This window comes from Anolis sagrei, chromosome 3 (assembly GCF_037176765.1).
Source record: "Anolis sagrei isolate rAnoSag1 chromosome 3, rAnoSag1.mat, whole genome shotgun sequence".
NCBI classification, from domain to species: domain Eukaryota; kingdom Metazoa; phylum Chordata; class Lepidosauria; order Squamata; family Dactyloidae; genus Anolis; species Anolis sagrei.
In genome coordinates this window covers 175,818,549-175,843,555 of record NC_090023.1, presented here as the reverse complement: position 1 = coordinate 175,843,555, position 25,007 = coordinate 175,818,549, and the positions used below count along the sequence as shown (strand labels likewise).

Sequence of the window (25,007 nt, the reverse complement as noted above, 5' to 3'; positions counted from 1 at the left end):
TTAAGTCTTAGGAAAGACCCAGTCTGGATCCAGTAATTGGACACAACACCAATGATTTCATCATATATTAGTTAAATATTAAATAATAGGAGTTCAGCTTGCCCAAACTACACCTGCCCATGATCGTCATCATCATCATCATCATCATCATCATCATCATCATCATTTAATTACTTATTAATCGCCCTCCTGCCGGGATGTGACCATCCGAGAATGCTCCAGGCAATTTACAGCTAAATTGTAAAAGATAAAATACATACATACAAAATTTAAAAATTAACAGGGATCAAATGCTGTAGTAAAAAGCCAGGTCTTAAGTGCGAGAGTAAAAGGTCCTAAGTCATGCATGGCTCTCATGTAGGGCGGCAAGGAATTCCATAAGGCAGGGGCAGAAATAGAAAAAGCCCTGCGTCTGGTCCTTTCCAAGTGCACTTCTCTAGGACCTGGTATATAGAGTAAGTCGCGCAGGGCTGGTCGTTGTGACCTCTGATGATGGGAGAAGGAGAGGCGGTCCCTAAGGTACGATGGACCCTGGCCGTAAAGAATTTTAAAGGTCAGAACTAACATCTTATACAGGCCATGGTACTCCGTTGGAAGCCAATGTAAGTGTTGCAGCACTGGTGTTATATGGCATTTCATGGGTGTTCTTGTGAGTAACCTGGCTGCCGCGTTCTGAACGATACGAAGCTTTCGGGTCGTAGACATCAGAAGGCCAACATACAGGGTGTTGCAATAGTCCAGCCTAGACGTGACCGTGGCATGGATGACAGTTGCCAGAGCCTCGTCAGATAGGTAGAGTGCCAGTTGCCTCGCTTATCGTAGATGGAAAAAGTCCTTTTTGCTGGCAGCAGCGGCCTGAGCTTCCATTGTCAGCTGCGAATCCAGGATGACACCTAAGCTCTTAACAGTGGTCAATGGAGATAGGGCGGCACCATCGAAGGTGGGCAACGGAGGAGTCAGACCTGCCGGGCGGCCATGCCAGAGAATCTCAATCTTCGCCGGGTTTACCTTCCGTCTGCTAGCATGTAGCCAGTTCGACAGAGCTTCCAGACAACAGGTGAAATTGTTTTTGGTGGCCACTGATAACGCAGTGGCCATGCTGCCAGGCAGTTTCTGGATGCTACGAGGGGCATTCATTAAAGATTTCTCCTGACCCACTTTCTGTGGACTGAGAGCAATGAAACTTGGCTCTGTTATTAGTCCTTCTCTACATAGGTGCCATCAAGGGGCACATTTCTCCCACCTTTTTAAGCAACTATAAACACCTCACTTGTAAAAGTCATCAGGTTGTTCCAAAAGCCATGTTGTGCCTTCGAAAATGAGAGTCTCATCATCTCAAGAGTTGAGCATGTGCCTTCTTTGGAGGTGGTGAATCATGATGCTTCCATTCCATCCACTGGACTTTAGCCTCAGGATTATAGTGAATCCTGTGTGATTAGTCTGTTGAAAAAGTCCTCCTGCTTTCCATGGCACATCATCAATAGAGCCTGAGAGAATTTGACTCATTCCTGCTTCTGGAAAGGTGTGAGCAGCCAGGGGACCCAGCGAGTGGATATCCCTCCCGAAAGACCTCAGACAAGCCCCTACACTGGCAGTCTTCAGAAAGAACCTTAAAACCTGGCTGTTCAAATGTGCCTTCTCAGACTAGAAACCCCAGTTCCAAATCCCAGAAGCACTTTAGTCAGTTCCAAGACCACCGCACACTGCACACCGCACTTATATTTAATCCCATATCCCTCCGACACATCAGCACTTTTAATCCTGTACCCCTACTCCAGCCGGCTCAGTTTTTAATAATGTCTTGCTGTATTGCTATTGTATTTGTTTTCTGCTTAACTGTTTTTATTTGCTATGTATTGTATTGTTGTATTGTGTGGGCTTCGGCCTGTTGTAAGCCGCATCGAATCCTTCGGGAGATGCTAGCGGGGTACAAATAAAGTTATAATAATAATAATATAATAATAATAATAATAATAATAATAATAATAATAATAATATCTTATGCATGCAAAGATGGTCTTGGATGATTTTTTTCCCTACAGACGCCACACTAATCTTGACATTTTGGGCTAGATGGCGAATGGTTACATGGCAATTTTCCAAAACGGCAACTTCTACATGCTGGGTGGCGTGTTCATCAATAGCAGAGTGGGTTCACCCTGGAATTAGAGCTGTTTGCATCCAAGTCCGACTACATTTGAACTGACGATATATCATATGATGGGGAATCATCACAATAAACCTCTTTTATCTCATCAAACGTCTCCTTTGGTGGGTGGCCTTTCAAGTAAAGGAACTTGACGACTGCTCTGTATTCCACTGGGCCCATTATCAAACTTTACACCACTTCAGCACCTGTAAAAGACCGTTATCAGTATATGTAACACAATGTTAATATTTCAAAAACTTTCTACAGATGGATTTCTACAGACGGAATTCTAATTGTATTTTTTTAAAATACTACAGATTTTTCCATAGCTGAAGTGCTGTTTTTGTGTGTTACAGGAAAATCTGAATGCATCCCATCAGCAATTATATAACTTGTCATCCGTGGGCATAGTCTCATGACCACAGACTTTTCATAATGGAAGCGGCTGCCATTTCTGTTTTGCATGTTGAAAGGGAAAGATCTTCAGGATTACTAAAATCGCTAATTGCCATTTTATCTCATTATTTTTTGTAATGCTTTTACCAAAATCTGTGCAAGTTCTTCTCTCCATTGCATCTGTGTATGTAACACAATGTTAATATTTCAAAAAACGTTAATTAGTAGTAGTTCGGGACTTTAGGCTATATAACTGTGCAATCTTAGCGGGGGAAAACTTTTCAAAAGGTCATAGAGTGATGTAGGGAGCGTTTTGAATGGATTGGGAGGAGCCGGCCTTCTGTGGTGTGATGAGTTGAAGTGAAGTATTTTCAATTCATAAGAATCATAATAATCAGGTGTGATGAGGAGATTATGCATCCTGTCTCAATACAGTAGGAATCCTGTCCTTAAAAAAATATGGGATGCATACGGATATAAACAAATTATATCCCAATGTGATAAGGTCCTTAGGGTGACATTGGAAAGGAGCTGGAACTCTGTATGATTTCAGTCATCCTAAAATGGTTCTAGAGCAGGGCATTTGGGATCTTGGAGAATCACAGTCTTGCCTCACATATCTATCCAACTGCTTTGGTGTTTGGATGCAATCTGGCATATTTTTGGACCTCTTTAAAACCCTTTTAGATCTCACTGAATCCTTTTTTCCCATCAGCCAGTGACACAGACATCAATTTCGAGAACAATTCCTGCTTCATAAAATACTTCCTCTGGGCCTTTAGAAGAGAATAGATAACTTTATTGTCATTGTACATTGTACAATGTACAATGTCTCAGGTAGTCTCTCCTGGGCCCTCTTCATCAATGCTGCCATATGGGTGCCCCAGGTCAGATCTGTTATAGTAAGCTGTAGCAGGACCAAAGCACACATCACAAACAACACACCCATCCCTCCACACTCCCACGCCACCCCACCCCAACGTGCCCAATATCTCTCAGTTCGTTTGTTCTTGTCTTTGTAATCCTGTACCATTTGCAAGATGGTAACAATTAAAAAGAATATGCTGGGTGAGATGGATCCCCAAGAATGCTCTGAACTTTCTCAAGGCTGCAGGACTTATTAAGTTCTTCCAAAGAGGGGAGAGGGTAACGAATGATTCTCTGTGCAGTAGAGGTGACCTTTTGGAGGGCCTTCCTGTCTGCCACTGTGCAGTTAGCAAATCAGGTGAAGATTCAGTAAGTTAGGACAGTCTCTAAGGAGCTCCCAGTGGCACAGTGAGTTAAAGCACTGAGCTGCTGAACATGTTGGCCAAAAGGTCACAAGTTTGAATCTAGGGAATGGGGTGAGCTCCTGCTGTTAGTCCCAGCTTCTGCCAACTTAGCAGTTCGAAAAAATTGCAAATGTGAGTAGACCAACAGTTCTTCATTCAGTTTTTGGTTCCTTAGAAGTCTCAGGTAGTACAGTCTCTGCTGGGCCCTCTTCATCAATGCTGCCATATGGGTGCCCCAGGTCAGATCTGTTATAGTAAGCTGTAGCAAGTGTGTGTGTGTGTGTTGAACAAAACCCTTATGATGGTAATTATTATGTGCAGCTGGTAATGTAGGTCAACTAGCAGTACTGGACCACTCCCGATAGGGTATAACTGTATGGGTTTTTAGAATACAGTTTTGGAGAGCTTTTTCTCTGAGGAGATCTATGCTCAAAGACTCTGCTCTGAGGAGCAGGTTAGAGACAAGTTGTTATGCTGCTCTAAAGGAGGCTATGGTGGAATAGCTGTTTGCTCAACGTTTATGTTTTGCTTTCTCATTTGACTGAAGATGAAGATGCCTTATTTTGTGTTACTTACAAAGACTATATAAGTTTCTTGCACAGTTTCTTTTTGTATGCAACATTGCAAGTTTGTATTTCATCTCTGCTATTAAGAGTAAAGAATTTTTTCTGTTCATTTCTACTCTTGTCTGTGAGTCTTATAATAATAATAATAAACCTTTATTTGTACCCCACTACCATCTCCCGAAGGACTCGGTGTGGCTTACAAGAGGCCGAGCCCAAATACAACAATAAAACAACAACAACAACAATACAGCAAAATAAATCAAAAACAAAGCAATAACATTAACAATACATAATGACGCAATTAAAACTATGGCAGGGCCAAATGTAATAATTAAAATTAAAATTAAAAAGTGCTGCATGACCAGGAGAAAGGGTGGGTGTTTGGAGAGGGATGGGTATGCAGATATCCTAAATCTCTGATAAAGTGCGTTGGGGACAAAATGCTTGGAGTTTCCTTATTCTGGGAAGGCACACTGGAACAACCACGTTTTCAAGCTCCTCCTAAAAATTGCCAGCGATGGGGCTTGCCTGATGTCCTTAGGGAGTTTCAGAGTCGAGGGGCCACCACCGAGAAAGTCCTATCCCTCGTCCCCACCAATCGCACTTGCAATGCAGGTGGGATCGTGAGTAGGAACTCTCCAGATGAACGAAGAGATCGTGTGGGTTCGTACATTGGACATCTTGTGCATTGGACATGCCTAAGATCCTCTTTAATAGTGACACCCAGGAACTTAAAATTGGCCACCCACTCCACTTGGTCTCAATTTATAAACAAAGTCTGAATTTCCGGTCTGTTCTTCCTATAATCCACTATGAGCTTCTTGGTCTTATTGATGTTAAGAAGCAGATGTTAAGAACCACATTACGTACTATTTAATGTTTTCACTCAAAACTCTGGGAGTTCTGAGGGCCACAAAACAACACTGTTATCAGGAAACCCAAAGGTTTTGAGTTCATCTCTACAGCCCATGATTACTTTTCCACACTGTTTATGAAGGCAGAATTAGTGCCTCTTTCATCATCAAAATAGGACTTCACATCTGATCTGGAAAGCAGCCCCTGTGAATCCAAGATAATAGCCAAAACACTTTCAAATGTGTATGTTGTAAGAAAGACTTTTTCATTATTTTTTCCCCAGGTTCCCTGCTCCTGAATAAGACTATGTTGCTTTCTTCATTAAATCTTTACCCTTTTGATGTCCATAGAGGGAACTTTATCTCTCATCAAAGAAATTGTGTGGCTTATCTGATGAATTAAATGTGAAAAAATTGAATTAGGTGCTGATTTGATGTGCAAGTCATACACATGACCAGGGGAATAATGTGGTCGAGGAACAACACTGTCAGCTTTATTTTGAATTCATCTCATGTTTCAGAGTCAAGCACTTATTACCTTCCTTCAAAATGTTTCAAAACATATTGCTGATTGTATAACTGTAAAAGAAAATGATACTCCATAGTGGATAATGGAAAGTCCTCAAGTTCTAGGGTCTTCTAGTGGTTCATTCTTACATGTGTGTTCACTAGTGGAAAACTATGGCATGGCAGGGTGGGATGGGAAGATAAGAAAAGTATGAATATAAGGCAAAATGGTCAATCTTACAGAATCATAGAGTTGGAAGAGACCTTTTGGGCTATCCAGTCCAACTCCCTGCCAAGAAGCAGGAAAATTCAAAGCATCCCCGACGGATGGCCATCCAGCCTCTGTTTAAAAGCTTCCAAAGAAGGAGCCTCCACCACACTCCAGTTCAGAGAGTTCCACTGCTGAACGGCTCTCACAAACAGAAGTTCTTCCTCATGTTCAGATGGAATCTCCTTTCTTGTAGTTTGAAGCCATTGTTCCGTGTCCTAGTCTCCAGGGCAGCAGAAAACAAGCTTGCTCCCTCCTCCCTGTGGCTTCCTCTCATTTATACATGGCTATCATATCTCCTCTCAGCCTTCTCTTCTTCAGGCTAAACATGCCCAGCTCCTTAAGCCGCTCCTCATAGGGCTTGTTCTCCAGACGCTTGATCATTTTTGTCGCCCTCCTCTGGACACATTCCAGCTTGTCAATATCTCTCTTGAATTGTGGTGCCCAGAATTGGACACAATATTCCAGGTGTGGTCTAACCAAAGCAGAATAGCATTACTTCCCTAGATCTAGACACTATGCTCCTATTGATGCAGGCCAAAATCCCACTGGCTTTTTTTGTTGCCACATCACATTTTTGGCTCATGTTTAACTTGTTGTCCACGAGGACTCCAAGATCTTTTTTACACATACTGCTCTCGAACCAGGCATTGCCCCCCCATTCTGTATCTTTGCATTTCGTTTTTCCTTCCAAAGTGGAGTATCTTGCATTTGTCCCTGTTGAACTTCATTTTGTTAGTTTTGGCCCATCTCTCTAATCTGTCAAGATCGTTTTGAATTCTGCTCCTGTCCTTTGGAGAATTGGCTATCCCTCCCAATTTGGTGTCATCTGCAAACTTGATGATCATGCCTTCTAGCCCTTCATCCAAGTCATTAATAAAGATGTTGAACAGGACCGGCCCAGGACAGAACCCTGCGGTACTCCACTTGTCACTTCTTTCAAGGATGAAGAAGAAGCATTGGTGAGCACCCTCTGGGTTCGTCTTGTCTCAGCTTTCAAGTTCCTGTCTTTTGCCTGTGTTCAAGTTTAAGGTTTCTGTGTTTGCCTATGTCCCTGGAAAAGTTTATCTTGGATCAAGTTCCTGTTTCATGATTATGAATTTATGCCTGAGTATTTGGCTCTCTTGATTTCCTGTACCTTGCCATTTTTGGATTGCTATTGTTTTGTACATAGACTGCTGATATTTTATATTACCTTCTCTGTTGCCTTTTGGGGAATTGACTTTGTACTTGCTTTTCTCATTAAACTGCCGCAGTTAATTCTACTGGACTCTGGTGTGATGGTGGGTGACATGGTGTCTTGATGCTAGAGTGCAACAAATATTTTCTCTATGCTTTGATTTTCAAGCCATTCACTGCTATAAATATTATATCTATTTCAGTAAATTTAGTATTAGATTATTGGATTTCAGACACTGAGTCTCTTTATTTGTCAAATCAACAAGTCACCACTGTCTGTCAATCACACAGTGACAGCAGCCTATGGGCAGGAAATGGTTTCCAACAAACTCTCATTAACATGATGCTGAGGCAACACAACAATGCCAGCTCCACTGGCTGCCGGTTCAATTCCGAGCACAATTCAAGGTGCTGGTTTTGACCTACAAAACCCTATACGGTTCCGGTCCAGTGTATCTGTCCGAACGTATCTCCCTTTACGTCCCACCTTGGAGTTTGAGATCATCTGGGGAGGCCCTGCTCTCGACCCCACCACTGTCACAATTGAGGCTGGTGGGGACGAGAAGCAGGGCCTTCTCAGTGGTGGCCCCTCACCTGTGGAACTCACTCCCGGGGGAAATCAGAGCATCACTATCCTTCCTCTCCTTCAGGAGGAAGATGAAGACATGGTTGTGGAACCAGGCCTTTGGGCAACCAGGCAATTAAATAAGACAATTAAATAAGACAATCAGACGTGCAAGATCAGCAGGATTGTCGAAGTGGAATCAAAAACAGATCTATGAGTTAGTGTAAACTGACAGGGTAGGAGGAAGAATTAGGTTTGTATTGATTTTATTGATTTTATCGATTTTTTATTGATTTTATTGGGATAATGGCTTGAATTGTGGTAACTATGAATTGTTGTACTTTTGTGATGATTGTTTTGTGTGGCAGGCATCTAAGCGTGCCTTTGCTGTTGTAAGCCGCCCTGGGTCCCCTACGGGGTGAGAAGGGCGGGGTACAAGAACCCCAAATAAATAAATAAATAAATAAACAAAGAAATCCCAAGTTGTGAAACCACATCCAAACTCCAAATCTAAGGACAAACAACTGTGGCCCAGTTAATCAAAACTAGGATGCGAGTTCACACAGTCTTTTAAAGGGCTCCTTAAAATCAAACAAACATGCAAAACCCAGGGTGTATCCACAAGCTTTGTTGCTGATCCATAGACGAAGGATGGATCTAGTATTTTTCCATGGCAAGCTGCAAATGCTCTCATAGATGCATAAAAGATGAGCAAAGCTACTCAAATAATCCTAATACATAAAAGTACCGCCTCTTTCCATATATTTCAGAAAAGTTTGGAGTTTTCCACTCTCAATGGAATTTAGTATATTTATTTATTTATTTATTTATTTACTTTGCTTATATACCGCTGTATCTCAAGCCCGAAGGCGACTCACAGCGGTTCACAAAAAGTAAAAACAGTAGAAACAGCAGTGGTTCCATACAACATATAACAATTGACTTAACACATTATCCATAAATTACCAATAAGCAATTACAATGCACAATTATTACAAAAAACAACCGTACCCAATCTTCTCATCATCCAAGCGTAGTCCAGGTTCGTCGTCCATTGTTCCATTCCTATGTTCCATTACCAGATTGCACTAAATTACTCAAACGCCTGCACAAACATCCAGGTCTTCACCTTTTTGTGGAATACCATTAGAGATGGTGCTAGTCTAATGTCCGTAGGAAGGGCGTTCCACAGCCGAGGAGCCACCACCGAGAAGGCCCTATCTCTCGTCCCCGCCAGTCGAGCTTGAGAAGCAGGCGGGATCGAGAGCAGGGTCTCCCCGGAAGATCTCAAACTCCTGGTGGGTTTATAGGCAGAGATGCGGTCAGATAGGTAGCTTGGGCCGGAACCGTTTAGGGCTTTAAAGGCCAACGCCAGCACTTTGAATTCAGCCCGGTAGCAGATCGGTAGCCAGTGGAGTTGTATATAGTAATGTAGTTACAAAGGACAGCTTCACTCTGCATCTGAAGATGTGGCTTTATGAAAGACCTCACCTCTGAGGATGCTTGCCATAGATGCAGGCGAAACGTCAGGAGAAACGCCTCTAGAACATGGCCATATAGCCCGAAAAAACCCACAAGAACTGAGTGATTCCAGCCATGAAAGCCTTCGACAATACATAGACCTGTTAGTGTCTGCCACATTCCATTTTTTCCTCCTCCTCCCTTCCTCCTTGTTGATGTAGCACCCAAAGAGAATGCAGAATCTGTTTCTCTGGAAAACAGCACAGTGACATTAGCAGCAGCTGTTCTCAGTATACCGGTAGGTGGTCTGATCTACTATGACAAGGATCTCATGTGGGACACGTTGTATGTAGAAATGCATGGCAATCATTCCATAATCCCCATGCACTGGTGATTTCTGTCATTTTCAAGAAACCGCCACAAAAGTTGAAAACGCATCAAGCTTTCAATAGATACATGAGTCAGACTAGTATGCCACTGAGGCCCGTTCCACACAGCTGAATAAAACCCCACATTTTCTGCTTTGAATTGGAATATATGGCAGTGTGGACTCAGATAACCCAGTGGGATTTTCTGCCTTGATATTCTGGGTTATATGGCTGTATGGAAGGGCCCTAAAAGAGGAAAGAAAGAGAAAAGAGGGAAGTAGTACAAGGGTTGAATGAAAAGTAATGCCTCCACCTTCGTTACTTAGGTTTGGATGGGAATCTATATAAATAAAAATGTAATGTTCGTTTGTGGGATTAACAGAACTCAAAAACCAGTGGGCCAATTGACACCAAATTTGGACAGCATAGACCTAACAACCCAATGTATGTCCTTCACTCACAAAAAAATTGATTTTGTCATTTGGGAGTTGTAGTTGCTGGGATTTATAGTTCACCTACAATCAGAGAATATTCTGAACTCCACCAATTATGGCATTGAACCAAACATGGCATACAGGACTCCCATGACCAACAGAAAGGGTTTGGTGAGCATTGACCTTGAGTTTGGGAGTTGTAGTTCACCTACATCCAGAGAGCACTGTGGACTCAAACAATGATGGATTTGGACAAACTTGGCACACATATTCTATATGCCCAAATATGAACACAGATGGAGTTTAGGGGGAAAAGACCTTGGCATTTGGGATTTGTAGTCACTGGAATTTATACTTCACCAACAATCAAAGAGCATTCTGAACCCCATGAATGAGAGAATTGGGGCAAACTTCCTACACAGAAGCCCAATGACCAACAGAAAATACTTAAGGCCATCGAGTTAAACTCCCTTCACCAGGGCAAGAATACATAATCAAAGCCCTACTGACAAAGAGCCATACAGCCATAGATATAGATAGATATATATGATTCACACACACACACACACTCAGATATAGTACCCTAGATTTAAAAGGGACCCCTAAAGAAGAACAATTATATGTTGTATGTTCCAGGGTGGGAAAACCAGACAATCTCCACATCAACACTGACAAAGAAACAGCAAGAAATACTGTTTACCCAACAAGCATAAAGAAATTACATATATTAGAAACCAACACTTTCTCATTACTTTATTTTCCAGATCAACAAACTGGACCACAGCAACGCGTGGCAGGGGACGGCTAGTATTTTAATAAAGCAAACATAATCCTTAGAATGTGCTCTTTAACTACCACTATTTACTTTTCCACATAATCACCAGACAATTGGATACATTTCTGCCAACTATTAACAAGTTTTCTGAAGCCATCACGGAATAAGTCGACGCTCTGTTTCCACAACCAGCATCTCACAGTTCTCTCAACGAAGCATAACAATGTCACCACAGATCTTCTTTCATTATCACAATGGTTCTCAACCTATGGGCCCCCAGATGTTTTGGCCTTCAACTCCCAGAAATCCTAACAGCTGGTAAACTGGCTGGAATTTCTGGGAGTTGTAGGCCAAACCACTTGGAGACCCACAGGTTGAGAACCACTGCATTATCAGGAACTGATGGAAGTCAGATGGTGCTGATTCTGTACTGTATGGAGGATGCCGTACAGTGGTGAGATCCAGTCTCTGAAGTTATGCTGTGTACCCATTGTGCACAGATCTTCCGATAGCCAAGCAAAGCAAAAATGTGACCCACACGTTCTTGTGAAATACCGATCATGCTTGAAATTTCTCTCTGAGTGATATGACGATCATCCTGAATCAATCTGTCAACCTTTTGCTTGTGAAACTCGGTGGTTGCTATCACAGGACGGCCAACTCTTTGTTTGTCATGCAAGTCAGATGTTCCCACCTCAACATCTTTAAACTTACTGTACTGTATGGAGGATGACGTACAGTGGTGAGATCCAGTCTCTGAAGTTATGCAGAGTTGTGGCACCTCAGATTAAGCTACACCTTGCTCTCAAACACTACCAGACCATGGCTGTAGGATTTATAGTTTATTGTAAAGTTTCCAAAAGAAGGCAAAGGTTAAGTCAATACAAAGTTACAAAGTTCAGGTAAAATGCATGATACAGTTCCAGAAATCCTTAAGAGAAAATCAAGGTAAACAGGAGTCAAGAAGCAGGAAGCACAATCCCTGTGCCCAGCAGCTTAGCCCAAAAGCAGCACAAAGAAACCCAGGCTTTCCAGCCTCAATACAGGAGCATGAAACAGCTAGCAGATAGCCATGTTGAAACTGACAGCTAAGAATTGCCCGTGGAAGACCTAAATACATTTTGCACATCAAAACAATCTAGTTTCCCACAATCTACTTTCTCACTGCTCCCTTGACCTGACGCTGACCTAATTTGGCTGCGATCCGAGAGCTCCATCTCATGGTTTCGTTATCCCTTTGAAGCAACACCGGGCCCTCCTCCTTATCAGTTGCATTCCTGTCCTGTGAGAACTGCTTCTCCATCTCAAAAGCAGGCTGAGAAAACTGTGAAAACTGAAAATCATCAGGCTCAGGCCGCTCAGGAACCTGTTGAACCATAACATGAGTACCCATTGTGCACAGATCTTTCGATAGCCAAGCAAAGCAACAATGTGACTCACACGTTCTTGTGAAATGCCGATTATGCTTGAAATTTCTCTCTGAGTGATATGACGATCATCCTGAATCAATCTGTCAACCTTTTGCTTGTGAAACTCGGTGGTTGCTGACACAGGACGGCCAACTCTTTGTTTGTCATGCAAGTCAGATGTTCCCACTTCAACATCTTTAAACTTACTTGCCCAGCGATGCACAGTACTCACATCAACACAATCACTATAAACAGCACAGGACGTCCAACTCTTTGTCACACAAGTCAGGTGTTCCCACCTCAACATCTTTAAACTTACTCACCCAGCAACGCACAGTACTCACATCAACACAATCACCATAAACAGCGTGCATTCTCTGATGAATCTCCTCTGGGGTGACACCTTCTGCTGTCAAGAATTCAATGACTGCAGGTTGCTTAAGTCACATTAACCGACCATCGGCGCAGGATTCCATACTTTGCACTTTAACAACACAACCATTCAATGCTAAGGCTTCCCACCCAATGGAACTATAGAGGAGAGTCAACTGAACAAGCCAGTACCTGTTGCATACCAGTACTGTCATCTGTTGAGGAGTTACGAAGGTGGGGGCATTACTTTTCATTCAACCCTCGTAAAAAGGAGAAGGAGAACATATACTAAAGAAGAATAAAAATCATCAAAGTGCTTGCTATTCAAAGAGGGTCAACAAGAAACAAGAATCTTCATTATAAGAAAGGCATCGCTAGAGACAGTTTAATAGAGAGGATAGATAAGATTCATGAACAGTAATGTCTTATTTTTCTCACTAGGAGCCACGATGACTAAACGCAGGCTATCATATATTAGATATACAATAAGACAAAATGATTCATTAGAAAACATGACAATTAAAATAAAATGTAAGGCAGTGGGAAGACATTAGAGATGGACTGACTCAAATGAAAAAAGCCACAATCCGGAGCTTCCAAGATCTGAGGAGGGCTGTTGATGATAGGTCTCTTGGAAGTCTTTCATTCAGAGTGTCACCATAAATTGAAGATAATTTGATGGCAAATAGCAACGACAACACACCTCATTTTACATGTTATTACAATATCATAAAATGCATTAGAGGAATTTACTTCAGAGAGCTTGGTGATGGATTGCAATAAAGCAACATTTACACTCATACGCTGATGGAATTTCTCAGCCAAGGGATGTCATTAAATATTCTCGAGGCTCACAGTATTTTTCAGACAGTAATGCTGGATCTTGCTGTGTGTTGTCAAACCAACTAATCCTCTTGCCACGAATATGAAGTCAAATATGATTTACGGACTTTATTTTTAGGTGTCAAGCCTGAAAATATGTAATACGGACTTCTTCTTTTTAAAGGGAACAAGTGAAAAAATGAGTCACGCTCCTATCATACCTTGTGTTTCATTTCATATAGCACAGATGTTGCAATTTGCTCATGAGCTTCAAAGGCAAATTATCTCCAATTAGGATCCCATCCAGATGGTCACTCACAACAAAATCATAGACTTCTAGTCAGGGGCGGCTCACCCATTACGCAAAGTAAGCATTTGCAGCATAGTTGATTTTGTCCAGGGGCGCCCTTGAGGCGCTCTTGGGGAAAATAGACCTTGACATATGTGAGTTGTAGTTACTGGGATGTATAGTTAACCTACAATCAAAGAGCATTCTGAACTCCACCAATGATGGAATTGAACCAAATATGGCACACAGAACTCCCATGACGAAAATATATATCAATGATTGGTTGGGGGGGGGGGGGCAATATACTGTTTGCTTACCGTTGAAAATTACCTAGGGCCGCCTCTGCTTCTAGTTTTGAGGGATACTGTAGTTGATATCTGTCTTTGCTGCTTCTCTGGAGGACATGGCCATAGAGGCCGCCATTCAGCTCATCGAAGTTGTTCTCTCAAAGGATAATCAAGTTTTCTTTGTAGACGTTATATGTTTACAGCATGTCCACAGTTCAGGAGGGATTCCCCAAGTCATTTGACAAAACCACCCTGCTTCCCACAGCTCTGAAATCCCATTAAATCTAATGCATGCAGGCGTTTGAGAAAGTTACAGTGTTTTAGCTTAGCAAACACAGCATTCCTGTCACTTTCACAGCTAAGATCAGCCACCATTCTTCCCCCAGGCCAATCCTGTTTCAGACTTGAGGAATGGATGGAGATGTCAGGAGATCAAACTTAATTAGTGGCCTGGCAATCACCCGAACTTCCTCGTTTAACGGGTTTGACTTTAGGTTCACACTCTGGAGAGACTCCATGGAGGCAAGCTTCTCGACAGGCACATCTGCAGAAATGAGGACAAGAAGAGGCACATGATTAGTAGCTACTCCCCAAATTCAATAAATAATGCCTATATATATATTTATAAATCTATATATATAAGAACCTTAAGGTTGTAATTAGGCGGTCAAAAACGGCTAAACCACCGGACGAAATCTCACCACATTTGCCCTGCTAATACCTCTTCCCCCAAGGTATGACCAAGAACCCTCAAAACACCAATACGCAACAATACAAACGCACAATACCCGAAAAACACGGAGCATGCGCAGAGGCCTCGGGAGGAAAATGATGAGGAAGGATTCCATTTCCCAGCTTCCCCCGCGCCCAAATCTCCCTCCGCATGCACACTGCCGCGGGAGGAATACGATGAGGAAGGACTCCATTTCCCAGCTTCCCCCGCGCCCAAATCTCCCTCCGCATGTGCACTGCCGTCTGCCTGCCTCCCTCGACACGAGCCCAGCCTGAGAAAGCCCACCAGACCGATGTAAGCACTCATGCTCAGGGAGGGCATGGGAGCTGCGGGGGGCCATGGAGAGCAACTAAAACGACATGAAACGGGAGGGAGAGAAAGAGGGAAAGAAGGAGGGAAGGAGAGAAAGAAGGAAAGAAAGAAAGATAGAGAAGAAAGGAGGGAGAGAAAGAGGGAAAGAAGGAGGGAAGGAAAGAAAGAAAGCAGGGTAGAGAAGGAAGGAAGGGGAGAGGAGGGAAAGAAGGAGAGAAGGAAAGAAAGAAAGAAAGATAGAGAAGGAAGGAAAGAGTGGAGGAGGGAAAGAAGGAGAGAAGGAAAGAAAGAAAGGTAGAGAAGGAAGGAAAGAGAGAAGGAAATAAAAAGTGAAAGAAGGAAGGAAGGAGAGAAGGAACGAAAGAGGGAGGGAAGGAAGGAAGGAAGGAGGGAGGGAGGGAGGGAAGGAAGGAAGGAGACAAGGAAGGATGAAACCAAACAGCAAAGGAAGCGAGAAAAGAAACAGGTAGAGAAGGAAGAAAGAAGAAGAGAAAGAAAAAGAGGGAAAGAAGAAAAGAGGGAGGGAAGGAAGGAGAGAGAAAAAGCAGGAGGAGAAAGAGGGAGGGAAGGTTTGCCACAGCAACGCGTGGCGGGTACAGCTAGTGCTTTTATAAGACAAGAAGGGATATTGGGGATTTGGGGTGTTGGGCGTTGGGAATTTGTCTTCCGGTCCATTCCACTGGGAGTTTGTTTTTTATTTCCCCCTCCAATCTTCATCTTCTTCTTGATAGTCTTGCAGCTTCATCTGTTTTACATATCTTTACATTTGTTTGTTTGTTTGTTTTATTTTCTTTACTAGATTTTTGTGTTTCTTACCAATACCATTCTGTTTATACCAGATTAATGAGTTTCTGCTCCTGGAGATATGCTTTCAGTATTGTACAATCTGTCTTGTGCCTATCCATCTGGTCTTGAAGAAGGAACATTAAGGAGTCCATGTCCATATAGTCCCTAAGCTTTATATCCATGTATCAATCAACGGGATTTCTTTCGAGCGCCATTTCTGCATTAATAAAGTTCTTGCCGCAGAAGTCAAATAAGAGTATATTTTGTCTTTATTTTTACCTCGTTCAAAATCTGTCAGGTTTAATAAGTAATATTTAGGCCTAAAATTAAACTTTAATTTTAGTATTTTTTGGGAGTGTTCGTGTATTTTCCCCCAATACTTCTTTACAAGACCACCAAGAGTGGAAGAAAGACCCCACTTCTTCCCCACACTTTCAGCATTTATTATTTTGTTTTTTGTAATATTTTGCTAATACTTCAGTTCAGTTCCAAAATATCTCAGGGAGGTATTCACTCGAGCCAGATTTGATCAGCTCGAGACAATGGTTAGATACGGGAGATTTAACAGCATCCCTTATAATGAATGGAGTTGTATCTGTGGGGCACCTGAAATTGAGGATATAGCACACATATTGTTTGATTGCAAATTGTATCAAAAGGTGAGAGACTTCCACCGTGGTCCATATATCAAACGGTCAATGTATTGGGATTCTCACATCAGAACAACATATTTTATGTGTGGCCAAAACCTAAAAATAACATATAAAACAGCTCTGTACTTAAGCAAAACAATACATCTGAGAACCACATATGTAGGGCTGATTGGGGTAAATTGTAGGGGTGATAATGAAATATGATGTATATACTCAGCTTGATCAGTTTATCAGTTTTATCATGTCTTATCATATGTATTTACTGTATTATTATAAGTGTCTTATTTTAACTTTCTACGTGGAGTGTGATCAGGTCTTGCCAGGCCTTGTTGTTCTGTTTCTTATTGTGATATGGCCTAAGGGCTAATCAATAAAATTACTACTACTAATACTTCAGTTGTTAGAGGCCATCGAAATAACATTTTATACCAGTTTTCTATTACTCTTATGGATCTTGAATATTTCATTCATTAATATTTCAATTATTAATTATTAACAGTGCCAGGAGATATGGATAACATTTAATATACTGTACTGATTTTTCCTAAACCATTTGTAATTATGATAATGCCAAATTATTCCACAGCCTCCATTTTCGGCCAGCTAGATGGGACTTCAGGGGGCTCTCTCATCAGCCAAAGTAACAACTGCTATCCTTACAAAGATTTCGTGGAATTTGTGAAGACAGTCCAGCAACACAGTTTTATGCAGTTTTCTGTTTTATAAAGATACAGCTGGAAGACAGGAATCAACAGAAAATCTCTGCTCTTACACAACATCTGCAGCATTGGTATTGAACAGAAGGAAGCAGGTGTCTGTATTTATGCTGGTGGTCCAATAAGATGTGAACAAACACAGCATTTCACTGGCTGTTGTGACCACAATACCGCAGGACATGGAACCTTCTGCTGTGAACTAAATCTGTTGTCCACAGCAGCCTTGAATTAATAATGGAAAGATGAGAGTGAGCTAGGAAAAAGGAACAGAATAAGAAGTGGACCAAAGCTGTCTCCGTTCTGTGACCATGTCTAAAACCAGACTGCCAGGGATCAAAATAATCAATTTCATCCAAGAATCCCTGGAGTTAAGTCACCATTCACTCCAGCACCTTGCCCAGACCTACTTCTGCAAAAACATGTACAGAAGAATGCATTGACAACAAATAAGTAGAAAACAGGAAAAGGTGAGAACACCAAGAGTAGTTGCAGAAAAAAGGACATGACCTTTTAATTTCCACAAGGCTTTCTGATGCTGTGTTGGAGAAAGTCTGAATCTAGCCTGTGAAACACTTCCTGCGCAAGTTGTGACTGTTTTCTGTGTTGTTTCATTATTGTTTTGTGATCTTTGCTATCTTTAATGAAGTTTTTGATTTAAGCACTGTCAGACGTAGTTTGGTCTTTAAAAACTACCCAAAATGAATAAAATAACAAGAAATAAAAAATTCAAAACATTTATTTGTGTACTGTTATCTCAGAATACCATGTATAATAGTCACCACTGTGTAATAGTTGCCCCCTCTTTTTGGGGTCCCAAAATCAGTATTTTTCCTTTCCACGCAAAATCGTCGTATTAAAAAACACCTAGAAATGGAGTCAGCTAGCCCCCTCCCTCTTCCCTTCTCTCTCAGAGGACGGAAATTAAAAAAAACAAAAACAACAACCCAAAAACAGCAAAACGAAGACACATTTTAAAAATCACATAATAGTCACACAACCCTTTATTTGGATAATATATTGTGTAAGATATCCTGTACCCAAGCCAAGTCTGTAGAAGGATTTCCATCCCTGAAAGGAACAAAAGCAAACATGTTGATTCCTGAAGCCGTGTACAGTGTTCCCTTGCTGTTTTGTGGTTCGCTTTCCGTGGACTTGCTGTTTCGTGGTTAACCACAAAATTAATATTTTAAAGAATTAATATTCTAAACCCTAACCACAACATTAATATTCTAAAGAATTAATATTCGAAACCCTAACCGCGAAACAGAGAGTCTGCAGGCTCCGTGGCTACCAGGACGAGGTGGGGAAGCCAGCCCTGGTCGACACAGGGGCAGAGTCTGCCACTGGTTGGATCATCCAGGGCTGGCTTCCCCACCTCACCCCAGCAGTCATGGAGCCCTGTGGAAGCCCAGGGCTGCAATGCAAAGGTTGCTGGGGCAAGGTGGGGAAGCCAGCCCTGGCCAATCCAACCAGCAGATTGGCCAGGGCCAGCTTCCCCATCTCACCCCAGCAGCCTTTGCAGCGCTGCCCTGGGCCTCTGTGACTGCCAGGGCAAGATGGGGAAGCCGGCCCTGGCCGATCCTCTGGATCACCCAGGGCCGGCTTCCTGTCACAATGCCAGGGCTCTGCCTTATTCAGGTAGAGATGAACCAAACAAATACCCCGTTTGTATAAAAGAGTTTAATTAAAACATCACTTACTTTCTGGCTGTTTTAATAGTCCAAAATATAAAACATAAAGATAGCACTCAGCCACAGAATATAAAACAAAAACTGACAGCAAACACTGATGCAGGTTCAAGATAATACCATAGTCAAAAGGTCTAGTCCAGTGGTCAAACGCCAAGAGTTCAATGAGCAACGTCCAGGGATCAAGAGTCTATACTGTAGTCAAAAACCAGTCCAGAGATTCAAGGTTCCAGAGTTACAAGTGTACAAGAGACAGGTCAGGATACCGAAAATCCACAAACCTGGGGAGGAAACCAGCAGCATCTACCACCAAAATAAGACAAATACTCTTCTCCCAAGGCTAACTCCTTATATCCAGAAACACCCGGCTGCAACCCATCTCTTGCATACCTCAACCTTTAATTGCTTTCACCCATGAACTCTTACTTACAGATTACTCAATGCTTTAGAACTAAGACTTACATTAACCCTTCCATCACCAAACTGCTAGGCCTACCACCACAAACCACCATCAACTGCAGAACATGATATATGACACTTCCCCACCCCAGCAGCCATGGAGCACTGTGGATGTTGCAATCCAGAGCAGGGAACGAGGCCCTAAGATAACTATCCACCACACTTGGCTGTGAAAAACAATCCTTTTTATTGAAGAAAAATAGTTACAAAATAAAGGAAAAATGCAAGTCAAAAGCCACAGCAAAATCAGCAAACATGAATTTAAATGGACAAAGCAAAACCAAAAGCCTCACTGGGAAATGCTGGAATCTGTTAGCAATCCACTAACCGTACTTGATATCCTAGAAATCTTCCCAAACTATGGCCAGGGAACTGGGAGAACTGCCAAGGTCTTAATCAATTCTGAAACGATGCCTGAACTGAGACAATCAGCTCGGCGTATTGCAATTAAAACTCAAGAATTGGTTCCGTGAACCGCCCTTCTGTTTTGAAGCCAATGTTTTTAATTCTTGAATTCGGGAGGATCGACGCAAACTGAGTGATTTACTTCTGTCTTCCCAAATTTGGCCCCTTCTGTTGTCATTACAGTTAACAGGTGCAGAAGGGAGGGAAAGTTCAAGGTCTCCCTCTGAAACATTCTCATGAACACTGGTACTTTCATTTTCCAAATCTACAGAAGTTCCTTCCTCACTAATTTCAGGAACATTGGCATTTTCCAAACCTACAGCAGTTTCTTCCTCACTAATTTCAGGAGTATTGGCATCAAAAGGTACATTTCCACTAGCATCAGTAAATATACTTTCATTAGCATCAGGAGGAACAAACAGAGAATCAGGTTCAAGTTCAAACTCAGGCTGAACCCCAACAGTGGAGACCCTGGGCAGCCCTGCAAAGGCTGCTAGGGTGAGGTGGGGAAGTCGGCCCTGGCCGATCCAGGGGCGGGGTGGGGTCTGCCGTCGGTTGGCCAGCTGGCCAAGCGGCGAGAGACTTCCCGCCGCGCAGGGGGCTTCTGGGAAGAAGCCCCCTGCAAGCAGCATGGCCGGCAGAAGGGCACCCACCGCCATGACGGCCCTTGCCCTGTAAGTCCGGCAAGGCATTTCTTATCTCTATATATAGATATATAGATATATACAGTCCCTACATCGCGGTTTTTCGCTGGTGGTCCTGGAATGTAACCCCTGCGATAAGTGCAGGAACACTGTATAAGAAACAACACCTAATAATTAATTTAAGCAGTTCAATGTGGATTGTACCCCATTTCTATTCTCCATATGCAGCTTCCATCAGTGCACCATTGAAAGAGAAAGAGAAGGAAAGAGAGAGAGAGAACGAGCAAGCAAGAGAGAATGAACGGGAATAGAGTGTACTCCCCCCCCCCCCGTTCAGTTGCATAAATATTTAAATCTACTATTGTCCTGCATCCAGACACCAATTCCATAAGACCCAGGGGACAAATTCTAAAGTGAGTTCTCATAATCTCCTTGAAATAGAACATCATTTAAGAGCTGCACTAACCGAATGAGATGCAGTTCTGTTTACCAAGTCTGATCATTTCCTTTTTTTAAAAAAAAAGAAAAAATAAATGAAGAGAACCCAAGAAAAGTAGAGGAATCTGAGGGGGAAAGAGGTAACTGCCTGCCCAGGCCATTTATTTCTCTGTCAATGAACAAATTCACACATTAAAGAATGTGCTGAACTCCAGACATGAGGTTGCTATTACTTTAGGGCTGCCTGAGGAAATCATAAAGAAATGGTTGGAAATCTTTTGTGATTCTTTCAATAGGAATTCAAAAAGGCTCCCTTTAGGCCTTGGAATAATTCAGGGCCCGGCATTATGGGGATATATGGGAGGTAGAGCTACTCGCAAGCAGGGACAATGATCTGGTTCTTAACATCAATAAGACAAAGAGGCTCATAGTGGACTATAGGAAGAACGGATCAGAAATCCAGCCCTTGGTCTTAAATAAAATTTATTTATTTATTTATTTACAGTATTTATGTTCCACCCTACTCACCCCGCAGGGGACTCAGGGCGGATTACAATGTACATAGACATGGCAAAACACACGACACAGATAGACAGATACACATTCCAGCTTTTTTCATGAGTGTATTCTGGCCACCAGGGGAGCTGTTGATTCCCTGTCCATTTGTGACACTGATGAAGTACTTCCTCATTCTTTGCATGCTTGCTGGAGATTTTTATGGTGTTGTAAATTAGCCTACCCGCATAAGCGGTACCTAAATCTCCTACTTGACAGATGCAAATGTCTTTCGGGCTGCAAAGGTCGACAGCAAGCTACACAAATTGGTCTGAAGCTCACTCTGACCCAGGTTTCAAACTCATGACCTTTTGATCAGTAGTGATCTTACTGCAGTTGACTCCCAGCCAGCTGCACCACTATTGTTATTTGGGAACTGGACTATCAATGGAGACCAAGTGGAGCTGGTGTCACTGTTAAAGAGGATCTGCCCTGGGGCATCCACACAGCAGCATTGGTTAAGACAGACCATCAGAGACTGAACTACCTGAGACTTTTAAGGAGCTAATGACTGAATGAAAAACTGCTTGTGACTTTCTTCTGTTGTGCTATAGAGAGTGTTCTAACCTACTGCATCTGCATGTGGTTTGGAAACTGCACAACAGCAGATAGGAAGGTACTCCAAAGGGTCACCACTTCTGCACAGAGAATCATTTGTTGCCCTCTCCCCTCTTTGGAAGAAGTTTATAGGTCATGCAGCCTTATGAATGCTCAAGGAAATCTTGGGGATCCATCTCACCTGACACATTCTTTTTTTGAATTATTGCCATCTGGCAGACAGTACAGGGTGACAAAGACAAGGACAAACAGACTGAAAAATAGCTTTTATCCTAGAGCTGTGGCTATGTTGAACTCCATGATTTTTCATTGATGCAGCATTGGGGGCTGTGTGGGGGTGGTTCAGGTGTGGAGGGATGGGTGTGCTGTTTTGTAGTGTGTGCTGGGGAAGGCATTTAATTTTATTGTGAAACAAGCCGTCCCCTGTCACATGTTGCTGTGGCTCAGTCTGTGTATATGTGTTTTGTGTGTGTAGATATGTGTGTATATATTTGTGTATACATGTGTGTTTGTGTATATATATATATATATATATATGTGGTTTTGCGCATGCGTTGTAATGTAATTTTGTTTTTTTGGCTTTTACGTCTCTTCTGCTGTGTTTTTTAGTATTTTTACGAGTGATGGTCGCTCGTTGGCCTGATAGGTGTATTGTGTCAATTCGTTCAGTGGTTTTTGAGTTATGTTAATCCCACAAATGAACATTACATTTTTATTTATATAGATAGCATAATAACAATAAAGCTATTCTATTCTATTTGATAAGTCCCAGGAGAAAATGCAGCTAATTGCCAACCTAACTTTGGATGTGGAAGAATATTTGAGGAGAAAAATAAGCCATTAAAAGTTAGGGAAGGAGAATGCCATACATATTCTGGGTAGCTGACTGTTCTGTCGCGCACTAGGCCTGTAACAGCTGTAATTTTCTATATGATGTATACTTTAAACCCAGCAGGAAGCCAGGGGGCCTCAAAGAGAGGTTCTCAGGGATTTTTCTGAAGTGATAGTCTTTAGAGTCTTTAATGATACAACAAAGTCTTTATTATGGAACAAACAACAAATCTTCAATGGTTCAAACAACACTTCAAGGCTTTCTTAGTCTAGTCCTCAATGGACTGGTACCTAACTTTGATTAACTGTACTTTCTCTGTAGGAAAAAACCCTTTTTAACCTCTCCTAGGCTGTCTTTTATCTAGGCCTCGTTGATGAGGGTCCTACTACCAATTCCAAATGCGTCTGGGCATCGAGTAGACGTACCAGCCGAGGTTTGTAGATGTTTCAGCTGGAGTTCCATGGATCTGTAATGCTGTTCTCCCTTCGAGAATTCTTAGGAAACTTCAGGGCTGTTCTCTCTGATGCTGTGAGGCTGTGAGCTCTCAGCCAGAGCTTTTCGGACGTTTCCCCTGGAATTTCTGTTTCTGTACCCCCGGATATTACTGGAATTTCCTAGACTTCAGTTCCCCTGGATGGTCTTCAGAAAGGAAGCTTTTCTACGGGACGAGCTGGTCTACATCCTATAGCTTAGCTACCTTGTGTGAGACTGCCCAAAAAATGGCTCCTTTCCCTCCCAGAACCCTGAACAAGGGGCGGAACCAAAGCTTAATTATGATGGACAGAAGCCCTGCCCTATGACTGCAAACAGAAAACAGAAAGAAAATAAAGTTGGAGCTCCTGGTACAGCCGTACCAGCACACTGACATATTAGTCGCTGCTTCTTCACTGAGGCACGCCGAAACTGAAACTATCAACTTTAGATCGCACAAAGCAACTTCTTTATTATCCAAAATCTATTGTTATTTGGGAACTGGACTATCACTTATTTCACACATTCCTAAAATCCGCATGTTTATCTTAAATAGAGCTAGGGAAGTCTGTCTTGGTGTCTACAAAGGAGGCACATATGTTCATTTTTAATCATGGTGACAAAGAGGAATACGAAGGCAACCAAATTAATTTCTTTAATGAAAACCTGCCTGTGTTTTTACTGTCGTCATACATAAGAACCTCAAGGGGTTGATTTATTACTTCCCATTTAAAACACTCCAGTTCTATTGATTCTTCAAGAAGCAGATTTGACACTAATGTAGAAAGTAGTCAACAAAGCAATCAATCGTCTCTGAATGGCCAATACATTTAACAGAGCCTAATGCAACAATTAGAAAGAAAAAAATAGGTTTGTGGGAAGGCAATTTTGAAGAAAGAAGCACCACTGGCCATGGAGTGCTTCACCCACACTCTGTTAACTGGTGTTTTGTCAGCTTACTTACGTCAGTCCTTGTAATGAGAGACTTCCAAGTCACCCTGTCATCATCAGCGCTGCTTAAGTACTGCAAACCCAAGGCTGTGGTTTCCTTGATTGAGTCTATCCACCAATTTTCCTCTTTTTCTTGCATTCTGCTTTTTACCTTACCAAGCACTGTTGACTTTTCTACTGAGTCATGTGTTCTTACGATGTCACCAAGTATAAGACTCTCAGTTTAGTCATCTTGACTTCAAGGGAAAGTTGGTTTGTTCTAGGACTCACTTAAATATTGGTTTTTTAAAATAAGTCTGCGGTATCCGTGGAACATTTCTCTACTACCATATAATGATTCTTACTTAGTAGGCTCAAGGAGAAGCCTGGGATAGCAGTGAGGCAGGCCTCCATTTTGGGAGTGTAAGCAAGGGAAGCAGACATCTTGTGAGTGGAAAGTGAGAAGAGGGGAGGAGCTGGAGATCTCCTGGGATTGGTTAGGACAGATGGGAAGAGCCAAGTCCTGGGAGGGGAAAAGTGTCAGCTTCTAAGAGAGCAGGGAGTTTAGATTTGAGAGGAGAAGAGGTACTTTTGAGATTAGGTTTTCCTGATAGAGAGCGGTTGTGGCAGGCAAGGCTGCATTATTGGCCAGTAGGGTCAAGTAGTCTCCTGGTTTACTTGTGGGTGTTAACACAAGTGGTTTGCTCTCTGGGTAGAGTGGATTAGCTATAGAGTACTCTGACTAGATTCCATCAGCGCTGCCTCCGGAAAATCCTGCAAATCTCTTGGGAAGACAGGCGGACAAATGTCAGCATGCTGGAAGAAGCAAAGACCACCAGCATTGAAGTGATGGTC

General features: G+C 42.3%; 1 protein-coding gene across 2 annotated transcripts in view; it reads right to left on the bottom strand.

The window, feature by feature from the left end:
- Nucleotides 1-13,596: 13,596 nt before the first annotated feature.
- Nucleotides 13,597-25,007, bottom strand: part of LRRC20 (leucine rich repeat containing 20) — a 174,897-nt gene continuing 163,486 nt past the window's right edge. For both annotated transcript variants that reach the window (XM_060768837.2, XM_060768836.2), the window contains exon 5: nucleotides 13,597-14,516. In XM_060768837.2, coding sequence (XP_060624820.2) covers nucleotides 14,371-14,516 — 146 coding nt within the window. In that variant the 3' untranslated portion in view covers nucleotides 13,597-14,370. The remainder of the gene's footprint in view (nucleotides 14,517-25,007) is intronic.